This window comes from Uloborus diversus, chromosome 1, assembly GCF_026930045.1.
Source record: "Uloborus diversus isolate 005 chromosome 1, Udiv.v.3.1, whole genome shotgun sequence".
Lineage (NCBI taxonomy): Eukaryota > Metazoa > Arthropoda > Arachnida > Araneae > Uloboridae > Uloborus > Uloborus diversus.
The window spans coordinates 171,834,230-171,850,116 of record NC_072731.1 but is presented as its reverse complement, the minus strand read 5'-3'; the positions used below and the strand labels follow the sequence as shown (position 1 = coordinate 171,850,116).

The 15,887-nt window shown below is 33.5% G+C and overlaps 1 protein-coding gene across 1 annotated transcript in view; it reads right to left on the bottom strand.

Moving 5' to 3' along the window:
- Positions 1 to 376: 376 nt before the first annotated feature.
- Positions 377 to 15,887, bottom strand: part of LOC129233532 (NPC intracellular cholesterol transporter 1-like) — a 105,918-nt gene continuing 90,407 nt past the window's right edge. The window contains exons 26-27 of the mRNA XM_054867545.1: positions 2,240 to 2,312; positions 377 to 1,263 (exon numbers count right to left, since the gene is read on the bottom strand). Coding sequence (XP_054723520.1) covers positions 2,242 to 2,312 — 71 coding nt within the window. The 3' untranslated portion in view covers positions 377 to 1,263; positions 2,240 to 2,241. The remainder of the gene's footprint in view (positions 1,264 to 2,239; positions 2,313 to 15,887) is intronic.

The following is a 15,887-nucleotide window of genomic DNA, read 5'->3' as shown; positions in this document are numbered from 1 at the left end:
GACATGAGTAAAGCTATCCATTTATCTGCCAGCTTTGGCTGTCATAGTCGCAGTCCCCAATTGCATTAATAAATGGAGAATAATACGAAAATTATTTTTTCCTTATGTTTAGTGTATTCAACTCAAGGAACAAGATTTACTGAGTGTTTGCCAAAAAACGGTAATATTAAATTTTACAGGATATGTTCACAAACTAGTATCACACACTTCTGATTTTTTAGCAGATAATTAACACACAAAAGATAAAGTTAAAACCTTTTTTTCTTTTTCTTCAATTATATTTTATTTATGGATTTTGTCAAAATTTAAAAACATACTACTATAAACATAAGATTCAAAAGAATAAAATGAGTATTTTGTTGTTAAAACAACTACATGGGATTGCTACATATTTTTTTTTTTTTTCATAATCTTAAATTTTTATGCCTCAGCATAGATGGATAAAATTTCTTGGCAAAAAGACAAAGGTTTAGTGACATATTTCTTTTATGTTTATGTTCGATAAAACATTGTTGTAAAAAGTATGAGTATATAGAACTGGATAAATGTACATTAACTTTGCACAGTCGTTGAAATTAATTTTATTTTCTCTAACCTATGTCTTAAAAAACCATATTACATGGGGACTTTTTTTTTCAAACTAATTGAAAATGTTTCAACCATTTTAAGAGGAGGGGGATGCTTCCTAGTTTATCCACTTAAATTTCAAGACTTTAGCTAACATATTCAATGCTTTAGTTTTTATCTGTTTAAAAGATCAATCAACTATAGTCAAACTTCTGGTGCTTTCTTTTTTTTTTTAATTAAAATAATCAAAAGAAGTTTTGTTATTGTCCCAAAGTGCCATACGTCATATATGTTTGTTACTTGATACATAAAATTGTTTCAATTTTTCAGTTGTACTGTAGCCTTTAAAATCATGCTACAATAATTTGATTGTATAAAAAGTAAATCGAAAATTAAGTTCTGAAACAGTTGTTTAACAAATATATGGACGGCAGCAGTTCTTATTTCAATTTCATTCTTTGGCACACTACGTACAAATAAAGACTAGCATATTTAGTTCATCCAACTTCATATTAAAAGCTATTAGCTTCTATATGTTTGCATTTTATATGATAAAATTGTAGTAAATAAAGGTAGAAAATAATGTTTAAAAATTACAGAAACATAGAAAAATGCTATGTACACAAATGCAGGATAAAAAAGGGATAAAATCTTCCACTTCTTTCATATTGGTCACTGAGAAATATCGGAACTATCCTAAAAAAAAAAATATTTGATTAGTTGAAATTGCTATTATTTAACCTGATTTCATAAGACAATTCTCAGGTTGCACGAGTCATTTAATTCAATCCTTTCATTTTTAAAACTAAGTTCATAAAAAAAAAAGATGAGCAAATCCCTTTAATATAAGTGACACATATACATAAATAACAAAATTTTAGCCTTTCTGTACAGAGCAGGGAACCATCATCTGATTATACACTCCTGTTCGTGAAAATTGCAACACCATGAAGGAAGCATCATAGTTGAATGAAATTTAATACACAGTTGAGTGGTAATGGTATAAATAAATGATTGAATATCTGCGTGCGGAAGAGTATTCCATATTGTTTGTATGCGCAACCAAAGTTTGTCTGTCGAAGCAACAGGATGAGGATCACGAGCGAGAAGCCGCCCAACGAAATCCCACACATGTACAATTGGTGACATATCCGGGGAATATGCAGGTCAAGGAAGAAGCTGTGCCTGCTATGAATCAAGGTAGGATTTGACAGTCCTGGGGACATGTGGACGGACATTATCCTGCGTACATTATCATATAGATAGACCGATAAATAAATATAGAGGTCGGATATAGGTATAGGGTCCGTAAGAGATAGATCAAAGTGGACGTGTTTTTTGTTATTTTCGGACAAAATGAGCATTGAGAGTATACCCCTTTTCGCCCTTCTTTGGAGCTGCTTCCATTGAAAGGCAAACTAGCTGGTAGCCTCAGGAGTCTATTTTTTTATGAGTTTTAGCAAATAGTTTTAAATTGAAAGAGACTTTAATAGTTTTTTTTGAAAATGTGTGTACGCATTTTAGTTGAGGAAAACTGATCAGTTCACATCAGAATGGGGGGGGGCATCGTTTCTTTTCTTTAACAGACTTCCTTTAAATTCTTAGAACAGGCATCACTGTGCTGGTACTGCTAGTATAATATAAGTGTAGAGGAACAAGATAAAATACATACTTTTAGATACTTGTTGAATCGGATTTGTATTCAATTGATTTAGGTTGAGGTTTCTTCCACCTTGGAGGAGGCCCTAGAAAAGGCAATCAAACATTACTCAAAACTTAAATATATACTTAATAACAGGTAAAATTAAAAGTAAGACAAAAATGTGGTCAAATATATAATTAAAATTATCTCATAGTTAAGTTATGCCAGGACTGTAGTTTAGATTTTCTACTTGATGAGAGCACTGAACTATTTTTCTCTTGCAAGTTTTCAGACAGGCTTTTCATTCTTCTGAGTTTAAAAAAATGCCTTGTTCATGACAACTTACCTATCGCTCACTCCTTTCAAATCGTCATACCTCAAAAAAATTTTAAAACGTGATTTTTAAGGAGAGCGATTTTAATTTTTGAATGTAAGACAACATCTATTAAAGATACACAGGGTGTTTGTGCTGTTAAATGATGAACACGTGCTGCCATCTAAGTCATAACGGTTCAAGCAGCCTGCGGGAACAAATTGTAAAAATTTTCAAGAATAAAAAAATGTTTCTTCAATATCTTATCTTATATATTATTCCCTTCTCATTTTAAAACTTATCAGGCTGGCTAATGAAGAAAAATAGACTTACGGTCGAGAAATCAAGTTTTCGAAAACGCCCCTTGCTGTTTCAAAACCTTGATGCTGCCTGTAGTTCTTATGCATTTTTTAAAAGCAAAGTTCTAATGCAGTTTTCCATTTTTTACATCGCTTTCGGCAAAAAAAAAAAAAAAAAGAAAAAGCCTGTGTGTGTTCATATTTTAATAGCGTTCGGCTATAAACTATCTGAACTTCGGACAAGTTTAGGCTGTCCGATATAATCAGGGGTCTGTCCAGGATTTTTTACAGGGTCCGTTTTTTTGTGAAAAATCAAATAATTTTGTGAAAAATGAATTAATTTTGTGAAAAATCAAAAAATTTCGCAAAAAAAATTTTTTTTTTTTTGTTAAAACGAAATTTTAGAATTTAGAGATGGCACAAACTGTATCAATTAAACTTAAAGTTGAGTGTTTTCCTCTTCTATGACGAGAAAATCATTCTGGATTTTTTTTTTGATATTTGGTGGGGGGGGGGGGAGCATCGCTCTTTCAAGTATCAATATTTATCTACCATTCTGCATTACGTTAAATTATACTAGATATATTTCTGTACAATATTTAAAATAATTGTAACAAAAATATAAATAAATAAAACAAAATTCAGAATAGGGTTCAGCATTCAACTTTTTGACCCAAGACACTCTTAAAAAGCACAGAATTTCGTTTAAAACTTATAAATTCCGTGATTTTAACAAAAATAAAAGGATATTTCAATTGTTTACCTCTTAACAAAGCGTAATAATCATCAAAAATTCGAAAAAACGCATTAACATAGCAGATGCAAAGAGATCGCAATTCTTAAAGTGAAGGCATCAAACGGATTAACATAGGATGCAAAGAGATCGCAATTCTTAAAGTGAAGGCATCAAAAGTATAAAAACGGCTTGTAAAAGAAATATTATTGATAAAATTATTTTAAAATTGCATTTTAGAGTCCTATGATAACATATCATTAATATCTGTGGACACAGTTGACCCCCTCCCCCCCCCCAAAAAAAAATAATAATAAAATAAAATAAACCATCTATTCAGCATTTTAATTTTTGACTCATAACAGAAAAAGGAATTTTGCTTTAAAAACTTGAAATGAGAGTTCTAACAAAAATAAAGAGACTTTTCATTTATTTGAATCCTAATAAAGCGAAGTTAGCTTGAAAAAAGAACAAAATATGATTCTCATATCGGATGTTAAAAGATTGCATTTTTCAAAATGTAGACAGCTAAAGAAAAAAAAACGGTAATTAAAAGAGTTTATTTAAAGTTAATCATCCTTGTTAGCATCGAAAAATCAAAACCCATATAATTTTCTCCCAAAATAACAATTAAACATCGCACCGCACCGTAAAAACGCAAATATTGACAAGCCGACAAAATGATGAGAATATTTTCTAATCAAGTCATTATAAAGGTTCAACGCCAGACGCTAAGTCGTGATAGTTTTGAAGTTGGTAACCCTATCTGAAGGGATCATATTTTTTCCTCACCCTTACTATCCCTTTGCAGCATGGGTGCAAGTTTGGTGATGTGTTCAAGACGGAAAATATTTTCAGCTCCCCCCCCCCCCGGCCCGCATGCGGGCTTAAGGAAAATTTTGTATGTATAAATGTTGCAGATTTTAACAATGCCAGTTTTGGAATCTGTTTGATTTAAATTTTAAGCCTTAAAATTGTAATATTTAAGTGTTTTGACATCATAATTCCAAAAAATCTAAAATCCGGCAATAAGGGGGGGTCTGGGGGGCTCTCCCCCAGAAAATTTTTCAAATTGAAGTCCAAAAACGCTGTGGTAGGCCATTTTGGTAAAGTTCAGGGAAAGGAGGGGTTCAGGGACTTTTACATCAATTATTTCAAACTGATAGTCCCAAAATCACAATATTGGGCAACCTTCAAAAAATATTAAAGAAAGAGGGGGGGGGGGGAGGAGACGCTATGGGCTTTTCCGAAATCGAAGATTTAAAAACGAAATTGTAATTTAAATTTCATAACGTTTATACGCTTTTTGAATGCACTATTGAAGGGATGGATTTCAGGAACCCTTCTTCGGCAATATTTCGAAATTGAAGTTTCAAAAACGCAATTTTAGACGATGTTGGATAATGTAAGGGGTAAAAGCGTTTGCAGCACCCCACCATTAGTTTTTTGCCGATCCTAAACATTTTTGTTGTAGCAATAAAATCGCTTAGGACATAAGATTTTCACTTTTGCAACATAAATCAGTTCTGATTCGAAAGTCTACCCAAGGTAGCGCCAACAAACTAGAAAAGAAGGAAAGGTGGGGGAAGGGTAAGGCCGACTAATGATAATGAACTGTCACCATTCCCCCACAGTCTTCATTTGAAAAAGAATTCTTTTATAAGATAGCAGGTGGTGAAATTAGTAATAAAAAATCGCTTCAGTGAAGTAGATATATTTTTTAAATAAGGTACCCTTTCCAACATTCATTAATTAAAAAAAGAAATAGGGGAACTGAATCCTAACTCCAGGCAGGGTTCCCGAATCGCATCCCTCTTAAGGCACTCAAATACAGCCTAAAGTGGCACTTTAAATATTTTTGAGCATCAAAGAATTTTCGGAAGAGAACTCCCGAACCCCTTCCTCTGAGTTCACCACAAATGTCCTAAATTTCAATTTTTAAGGCTTCACTTTCTAAATTGTTTTGTAGGAATAGCACCCCTCTTACCTATAAACATGACTTATGACCGCCTAAAAATTTTAATACTTTAATTTTGGAAACTTTTTGAAAAAATCTTCCTACACCCTTCCCCCTTAAGTCATCCAAAGATAGCCCAAAACAAAGCTCTTAAAATTTCAGAAACTAAAATGTTTCAGGCTGGGGGTGCGGAATACCCCCCCCCCCCTCTCGTTGTGTTTACTAAACGCAGTGTAAGTTTTTGTTTAAGATTTATTTTTCTATTGAGAGAGCAACTCCCTTCCAAACATCGCCAAAGACAACCCAAAGTTTTAAGACTTCAATTTCGAAAATGTTTCGAGAAAGACCCCTGAATTCCCTAACTCTTAACTCACTCAAAAATAGCCAAAATAGCATTTCAATACTTCAGGGAGAGAGACCCCCCCCCCCCCCGAACTCTTTCCTCTAAGTTCATTAAATTTTACTAAAATTTGCGGTTTCCCCTATTCATCACCAAAGATTTAAGAATTTAAATTCTGAAACGTATTGAGAGAAAGCCTTCGAATTCCCTCTTCTTAAGTCTTCCAAAGATTACCTAAAGCTGAGTTCTGAATACTTCAGCTTTGAACATTTTTTGGGAAAGGAGAACCTCGAACCCCAAGACGGCTCAAAGTTGCGCTTTTAAGACTCCAGTTTCGGAATTTCGCCTAAAGAGAGCCCCCTCCCTCCCTCTTGACATTGCCAAAGACAGCCTAAAAGATTTAAGACTTCAATTACAAACAGTTTTCGGGAGAGGGTCGCAAATGCCCTTTAACTTAAGTTATTTAAGTATAGCCTCAAATAGTTTTTAATACATCAGCTACAAAACATTTTCATGTTAGAACACCAAAACCATCTCTCATAAATTCACCAAAGATTGCCTAAATTAGTGTTTTTAAGACTCCAGTCTTCGATTCTTTTTTAAAACCCACTTTTATATCATTAGAGACAGCCTAAAACTTTTTGACTTTTAAATTTTTAAGAGTTTGCACTGGAGAAATATCAAACCACTCCTAGCTTCAAAAATATTTTCAATTCAGTTTTTCGATATTTTTTACTGTAACCCGTGAGTAACCCCACACTCCCTAGATTGTTCAAGATATCAACGTTTTAAGACCTTAGTATCTTGGGTTAATTTGCGGACAGATTACCCTCTTTGCAAGAGCAGCAATTGTATGCTGAAATGTAGATGTTTCTATTAGCAGTGTTTGACCTTTTTTACAAATGAAAAAATACTATGCCAATTTAAAACTACGAATTTCACCCAGTAAACCTTTAATTTTTTATTCGCGCGAATACGATATAAAGCATTAAAATTATTATCAACTTCTTTAGCAAGAAATCATTTTCCACTCCTCTGCTTTCTGCTGAAAAAAAAAATACATTTTGTCTACGTTCGAAAAATTACACTTAAAAAACGGACTCAGTTCAACTGGTTTTGGTTTTGAATTTTAAGTGTTCAATTAAAAGAGAAACATGTCCCGGCATTTAAGCCGTAACTGTTAAAGCAACCTTCTATGTGAAATAGTTCAATATTCAAAGATAAAAACACTTATTTTCAATCTAATTTATTACTTCTCTAGAATGTTGGTTTCAATCGCTATGTGAGAACTTCGTCATTCTTTAATCAAATTCCATGCTTTTCGAATAATTTTAAATCGTATCATGCTGTTAGGTTAGTTTGAAATTGCCTCCAAAGTGGTGAAACGATGCTGTGAGCAATTCCGAACTCTGCAGCCACACTTGTCACACTGCGGCCTTAAAAAACATAGAAGCATGATCTTATTATTTGGCAAAAAGCTATTTTGCTGTTTTTTACTACGCATTCCTTCAACAGAGTGGCGACAAGAACGGTGAAAAAAAGTTCCCCGACTTTTCCCTGATTAAGTTCACCAAATTTCCCCGATTTACGTTACCAATGATAATGGTTTTCTTTCTTTGCTCTACTTGAAATCCATTGTATGTTTGTATAAAATGCTGTATTTTAAACGTTTTAAGTTGTGTAAAGTTGTTGAAATAAAGATATATTTTTAAAAGTTGCTGTTTTTTTAATAAAATGGTTTTAAAAAAAAACTATCAAGTTATTTATTTTAAGAAAAAGACCCTTACAAAACAGTATATTAAATTTTTCTACATGGAAAGATTATAGAAAATTTAAAAAAAATCTTTACTTCCAGAAACCACTTACCATCAGAATTTTAAGAATTTATTGAAATCACTCTTAAAAACATATGTGTATTTATGATAGCACTAAAAAGTAATTAAAATTATTTTGAACTAAATTTTCAAACAGTATAATAATTGTTGCAAGAATAACAAGTAATAGTGAAAGAATAGAAGTAATGTAGTTATTCTTATATAACTAATTGACATATTTATGCAAAACAGATGAAAGCATTTGACATCCATTCATAGGCAGCTTTTCTCTAATCAAGAACATAGGTTTTAATGAATGAATACAGCATTTTAACAATAAAAAATAAAGATATTTACTTAAGTACACAAGTTAACTCTATTTCAAATGATTTCAGTATGCAACGAAAAAAAATTTTAGATTGCTTTTGTAGCAAACAACTTTGAAATGCAAGAAAGAAAAACAGAAAAAAAGCAATTAGTTAATTTCAAAATATATAAAAGAAGAATACAACTTGGTTATAAAATAAAAGAATCATTTAAGTCTGAATAAAAGAAAACCTTTATAATCTGCGGAGACAACAAATAGTATAATGACAAAAAAGTTTTTTTTACTGAAAGTTCAATTTTAGCAATTAAATTAAAAACACGAAGGAGTAATAACTTTTAAGCTTTTATCAGTATTAATTAAAACCAAAGATTTCTTCTTGAAATCGTGATTATAGTACGCTAATTACTAACTTCTAATTACTTTGAGGCAATGGAATAAAAGCAAAGGAGCAAAGGCATTAATGAAGGCTCCCTCTTTGCCTGTATGGTTGTTTATTTTACGTAGCATTGAAAGCGTGAAAGGAAATTTCAAGCTAGGTAAAATAAACAACCTAACAGACACTAAAGCAATCTCAGGAAGTTCATCCTGTGGTTAATAAGATTCAATACTTTGACGTTGAGGAAAAAAGATGCACCAATATGCGGCAGTGTGTAATCGCACCTCATTAATTTTACTTTTTTTTTGGACAGATAATTGGCAGAAAATGCATAGGGAATTAAAGTACTTAATTTTGCAAAGCAAAAAAAAAAAATTCTTCACAAAATCAATTTTCCCTGATTTTTTTGTTATTTTTTGAAAATTCCCTGATATTTCCCTGACTTTTCCCTGATCTGTCGCCACCCTGTTCAACGAATAGCTTTCGAAAAGGAAGGCGCAATTGCTAGGTTTGTTGGGGTGTCGGGCTGTTAATCAGAATGGCGCCAATTCGAATCCATGCCAATAAATATCTCTTTAATGTTTCTTTTTTTCCCATCAGATGCTCACATGGGCAGGACTGTATTTGCCACAACCTGTTTTTTTACATGCGCAATTATTGCTTTTTTACGAGTCACTACTCAGCCACACTTTTAATGATATTTATGTTTGAATTGAAAATATGTATGATCAAAAGGTGAGCGATTGTTGACCTAACAAATTTTGTCTAACTCCCGCAAGGAAGGTAAACACTAAGTTTAGCAGATGCCTTCTGTTTCACATTTCTGTAGCTATCAAGTGAATGAAATGTCAGAATTCAAGTTGTATGGCTAAATCATTTTATTTATAATTATCCTATAATTAACAACTGTAAAATACAAAACTATAACATTGGTAAAATGTATAAACAAATATGAGGAATTTCAACTCTCAAAAACATCCTTCATGTTCCAAAAGAACATCTTCAAAAACACATTTGACACCCTAATTTGACTTATCCTAAAAAATGTTTCAAAAATTTTAAGTCCCTAACTCTCATGGTGAAACTCTAAAAGCCATCCCCTAAGTGCAGGACGTCGCCACAACAGCGAACGATCCTCTCAAAAATACGACTATCGTCAGTCGAAAATGAGAAACGCTAGCAGAAGAAGTGATCTCCTTCTCATTTCCCCCTGCTTATATAATACGGCGCACTCTATGCACGTCACGCCGGATATGCCTACGTAAGAGCTCAGTCTGGATGCTTCCAGAACATTCGATTTGCCGCAGAGCTATCGGGAGATTACATCATCTCCGCTCATGCTCTGACGTCACATCCTTCTTCATGACGAAACACGTCGTTCGAAGTCGCTCTGATGTTTACAGGTTGATTCTCCCGTACGCGAATTGAAACAAGCGTCCTTTAAGGGACAAGATTAACTGCCTTTTCATTATTAAAGAAATACAAGTGAGTAAAAAACATTTACACTTAGTTTTCACTTAGCTTTCAAATAGAATTGTTGAGAATATTTCTCAAATAGACATTTTTGGCTATCAATGCCCTCCCTTCTCGACAATTCATTTGATCTCACATATTCATTTAATTTCAAGCATTATCTGATTTAAATTTCCAAAAAATTCTCACTCTTCAAAATTTCTTTAAAGACAATTTATCACTCAAAAAATTAGTAAATTTTTAAATCTAAATCTCACGTTAGTTAATTTTTATCATCTCAAAAATTCGTTAGTTTCAACATTTTGTAAAAACAAACACTTAATATTCTTCTTGAATTTAAATAAAACAACATTTGCACATCACAAAACATAATTTTTAAAGTCCCATAGGAGTCCTAGAGGAAAAAAGTTCAACCATATTCAGTCCAAAAATTCTCAGTCACAATCGTATCTTCACAAAATGTCACTGATCTTAAAAAAAAACGCAGTTGACAAAAGCTCATGTTGGTGGACAGACATCAGATTTAATCTGAAAAATAACGATAAAAACCACAAGTAACTGTTCTAATATCAGCAATTTAACAGCAATTGTATAATATGTATAATCATAATAAACAGTTTTGAATATAAGTTCAAGCTTCATTTTTGATCAAAAAAAAATAAAAACAAAAGTATATATAAGCTCATTTTTACATTAATTTAAGTTGACAATCCATACTAAAAAAATTTAACAAAAACATAAAAAATGACTTTCTGCACGCGTTTTTCACAAATGACTGCTCATCATCGAAAAATGATTATCAAAAAATTACAAACACTTTCTACAATAGATTAATCTCTTGAATTGAAAAAAATTTCTTGGAAAAATTTTAAGTCGTTTTGGGTTAGTGGCTTCGTGAAAATATCTGACAAGTTAGATTTACTTTCTACATATGAAACAGTAAAAATATTTTTAGCAATCAAGTCACGAATAAAAAATAATTTCACATCAATATGTTTACTCCTGTGATTTTCAATTGGTGATTTTACAAAATCCAAAGAAGCTTGATTGTCTACATAAATAATTGCTTTTATTTTTATGAACTTTAAAAGTTTATTTTTCAAACATTCTTCCAGAATTCTGTCAAACCACAATGTTTCTTTTGCCGCTTCTGTCAATGCTATGAACTCCGATTCCATAGTTGATAAACTAACACTCCGTTCTTTAAAAGTTCTCCATTCAATAGGAGCTTTGTCTAACATAATTATTTGACCCCCCAAAGAAGTTCTGTCATCTTTATTTGATGCGAAGTCTGCATCTGAAAAAGCTACTATTTGGATTTTACTGCATTTTAATTTTAATTTTAAATTTCGGGATTGATAAACATATCCAAATAATTTTAAAAGGCCATCCCAATGACGTTTTCCTGGGTTATTCTGAAATTGACTAAATAAATTTACAGTGTATGCAATGTCTGGTCGTATTCTATTGGCTATAAATGCTAAACATCCTAACAAATTACGAAAAGGAAACTTAGTCATTTCAAACTTTTCATTTTCTGTCTTAGGACAGTCAGAATTAGAGTAAACAATGCCTTTACTTATTGGAAGAGAGGTAGATGGGAATTTGAATTTCTTAAAACGATCATACACTTCTTCTATATAGGAAGTTTGATGTAGATACAATTCTTTTCCCATTAATTCAAATTCTACCCCTAACAATTTCTTTGTACTTCCCAATACCTTCAAATCAAAATGTTTACTTAAAGAATTAATTGCACTGTTTATATGACTTTCCTTTTTACCAAAAATCACAATATCATCAACATATACAAGCAATAGAACATTAGGATTAAAATATACACAGTTACATGATACAAATTTCTTAAAACCAATTTGTGATAAAACTTGATCTAATTCATAAAACCACAAGCGTCCACTCTGGTGTAACCCGTAAATAGCCTTATTTAATTTACAAAAATAATCTTCCTTTCCTTTTGTTACAAAAACGGGAGGCTGGCTCATATATATCAAGTCATCAATTGGTGCGTATAAGTAAGCGCTCTTTACATCGCACTGTATATTTAACCAATTTGCACATGTAATTAACAGAGAAAAGAAAAATCTAATTATTCCAAAATTACATACTGGGCTGTATGTCTCATCAAAATTTTGGTTTTTGATCTGATGCATGCCGTTTGCTACCAATCTGGCCTTATAAGATTTAACTACCCCTTTCTCATCTTTCTTTAAAGTGTAAACCCAGCGAGACCCTACTGGAACAACATTTTCCGGTAATTTTGCCAAATTCCAGACTTTTCGGCTATGCATAATTTCTAGCTCAGTCTCCATTGCTTTTTGCCATTCAGCACTTTCTTTTACCTTTAAAGATTGTTTGTAAGTCCTAGGGATTTGAATTTCATTTTCTAGTCATAAATTCTTATTGTTTTTCTTTGAGCTTACAGACACATTATTTACTTGCCCCTCTGTTAGATCTTTCCCTTTAAAACTAAACTTATCTGGATCGTATTTTATATCTTTTAATTTACAATACTTTTCAATGTCATGTTTAGATCTTAACCTTTTCTTTTCCCCTTTCTCATAATAATATACATCATTTCGTGTGCTATCCGGTCTTTTCACTACTTTTCTCACCCAAACTGCATCGCGTAGGTGTAAACCACTTTCGCTGTCAGAATCCTCAGATTGAGAACTCGTTTCACTTTCCCCGCTAGCAATCGAGCTTTCAGAATCGGTCGAATCTGAACCCTGCTGTTCATTTGCCGTTTCATTCTCGCTCAAGGTTGCAGGCGGAAGTGCCATGGGCCATGATAGAACTCGATTCTCCTCCTCATTTGACTCATTTCGAAAGTCAGTTTGGAAAAAATAGTTTTCTTTGAACGATACATTTATTGATTCTATGATTTGTTGCTGTCGGGCAGATAAATTCTATACCCTTTTCTATTAAACGCGTAACCTATGAGAACACCCTTTTGTGCTTTTAAATCCAATTTCTTTCTTAATTGTTTGGGCACACCAACAAACAATATTGTTCCGAAAGCGCGGAGATGCCTTATAGAGGGTTTTCTCCCCCCATAAAGTTCAAATGGGGTTTTAGTCTGATTGGCATGGCAAACCCTATTCCAGGTGTACGTAAAATATTTCATTGCCTCTGGCCAAAAATTCTGAGGTAAACCGCTCTCCTTTAAAATCACCCGCGTACTATCGGCAATTGTTCTGTTAAAGTTTTCTGCCGTCCCATTCTGTTCAGGAGAATAGAAATTGGTTAATTCATGATGTATACCTTTCTCCTTAAAAAAATCATCTAACTCATGGTTTACGAACTCAGTTCCGTTGTCTGTCCTTACAGCCTTGACTTTCTTTCCCAAAAAATTTTCCGCTTTTATGATATGATTCATCAAAATTTCGGGTACTTGGCTTTTAAACTTTATAGGGTATAGAGAACTTCTTTTTGAAAAATCATCTATAACAGATAAATAATACCGTTCTCCATTTCTACCCTCAACATTGCAAGGCCCCCAAACATCACAAAAAAGCAAGTTCAACGGACTGTCTGACTTTGTATCCCCAATAGGTTTAAAACTCACTCTTCTGAATTTTCCTAATTTACAAGTGTCACAATTAATTTTAACATTTTTAAATTCTGGTAAACCATTAACAGCTTGTGAACTCCCTGTCTTTTGGATACATTCTGTATTTATATGTCCGAAACGTTTATGCCAAGTTTCAATATTTATATGATTGGACTCTAAAAAAGTATTTTCATTATCAGTATTACAAACAGGCAATTGGTTTGATTTTACAGAATCAACAATATATACACCATTTTCTAAATTTGCTTTAAAAATCAATTTACAAGTTTTATCTAGTACTCTCACGGAGCCACCACCCCCTTCAAATTTAGCACCTCCCAAATCAAATTTGGGTCCGGACAATATATTTCTCCTTAACCTCGGTGAATACATGACATTTTCTAAAACAACAGATCTATTTCCGAAACGAACTTTAATTTCCCCGCTGCCTTCAATGGGAAAAGTCTGTTTCTTGACTGCTACTGCCATTTGAACATCCGTTAAGGGAGAAAATGTCCTAAACCAGTTCCGGTTATGGGTATAATGATGACTGGCCGCCGTGTCAAAAATCCATGTCGATTCCTTTACCCCTACTTCATTTAAATTTGCCTCTGATAAGAAAAAGGATCTATACTCACATCTGTCAGTTGATGGAGATCTCCGCCGGTTCGTTGTATTTCTATATCTGGCTCCTCTCCGTCGACGATTCCTTCCTCGTTGGTTCGATCTTCCCCTAGAATTTCCATGTCCTGTGGTGCTTCCTCTCTCGTTGACTGGACTTGGGGACTGGTTCGTCGTGGGATTTTGTTGTCTCAGCTCTGGGCAATCCTTCCTGAGATGTCCAATGCGGTCACATCTGTAGCATCGCTGCCGATTATGAACTGTCATCACCTCAAGCCGCTCCTTAGTTTTCGTCTTCAAAACCATGCGGTTCTCTTCAATCACAAGATCCACTACCAGTTTTTCGAACTTGAAATCCTGGTCACTCCTTGTAAGCATTGCTTGGACTAGATGATCATATTCTTTAGGCAAGTTCTGTAAAAGCTGGAAGCAGATACAGTCCTCAGGATATTCGGGATATGTAACCTTAATTCGATCAAACAATCGTTGTAAACGGGCCGCAAAAAGGGAAATATTTTCATTTCTTTCAGGTTTTGAATTTTGCAGTTCCAAGAACAACTGCATCCGGGCGCATTTGTTATCCGGGTAGAAGAACAATTTCAACTTTTTCCATGATTCTCGGGGATCTTCGCAATTTTCGATAATCTTCCTAAGTCGTTGCTCAATATTTAAGAAAATCATAGAAACCGCTGCTCTCCTCCGAACATGGTAATCTTTAATATCCGCTTTTGTGATTCCTTCCTCTTTGTTCTCGATCGGTTCTTCTTCTTCACCAATAACAATTTTCCAGCAGTTCCTGTCCATTAGCAGGAACTTGATGTTTGTCGCCCATTCAACATAATTCGAATCATTCAATTCTTCAATTTTAACGGTTTGGGTGGACATAGTTCTTTACTGGGCAAAAATTTCGTATCGTTTTCAATTCATAAATTCTTTCATCTCTTCGCTTTGATGAGATCGCTCAAAAAATTAATTTCCAATCGATATTTTATCCAACAACATTTCTTCTTCAAATTCACTTTCTTCAGGCTGATGGAATGTGAATAGGGAAGGGCAATCTGGGCCCATAACCCTCTTGTTGACCTAACAAATTTTGCCTAACTCCCGCAAGGAAGGTAAACACTAAGTTTAGCAGATGCCTTCTGTTTCACATTTCTGTAGCTATCAAGTGAATGAAATGTCAGAATTCAAGTTGTATGGCTAAATCATTTTATTTATAATTATCCTATAATTAACAACTGTAAAATACAAAACTATAACATTGGTAAAATGTATAAACAAATATGAGGAATTTCAACTCTCAAAAACATCCTTCATGTTCCAAAAGAACATCTTCAAAAACACATTTGACACCCTAATTTGACTTATCCTAAAAAATGTTTCAAAAATTTTAAGTCCCTAACTCTCATGGTGAAACTCTAAAAGCCATCCCCTAAGTGCAGGACGTCGCCACAACAGCGAACGATCCTCTCAAAAATACGACTATCGTCAGTCGAAAATGAGAAACGCGAGCAAAAGAAGTGATCTCCTTCTCATTTCCCCCTGCTTATATAATACGGCGCACTCTATGCACGTCACGCCGGATATGCCTACGTAAGAGCTCAGTCTGGATGCTTCCAGAACATTCGATTTGCCGCGGAGCTATCGGGAGATTACATCATCTCCGCTCATGCTCTGACGTCACATCCTTCTTCATGACGAAACACGTCGTTCGAAGTCGCTCTGATGTTTACAGGTTGATTCTCCCGTACGCGAATTTAAACAAGCGTCCTTTAAGGGACAAGATTAACTACCTTTTCATTATTAAAGAAATACAAGTGAGTAAAAAAACATTTACACTTAGTTTTCACTTA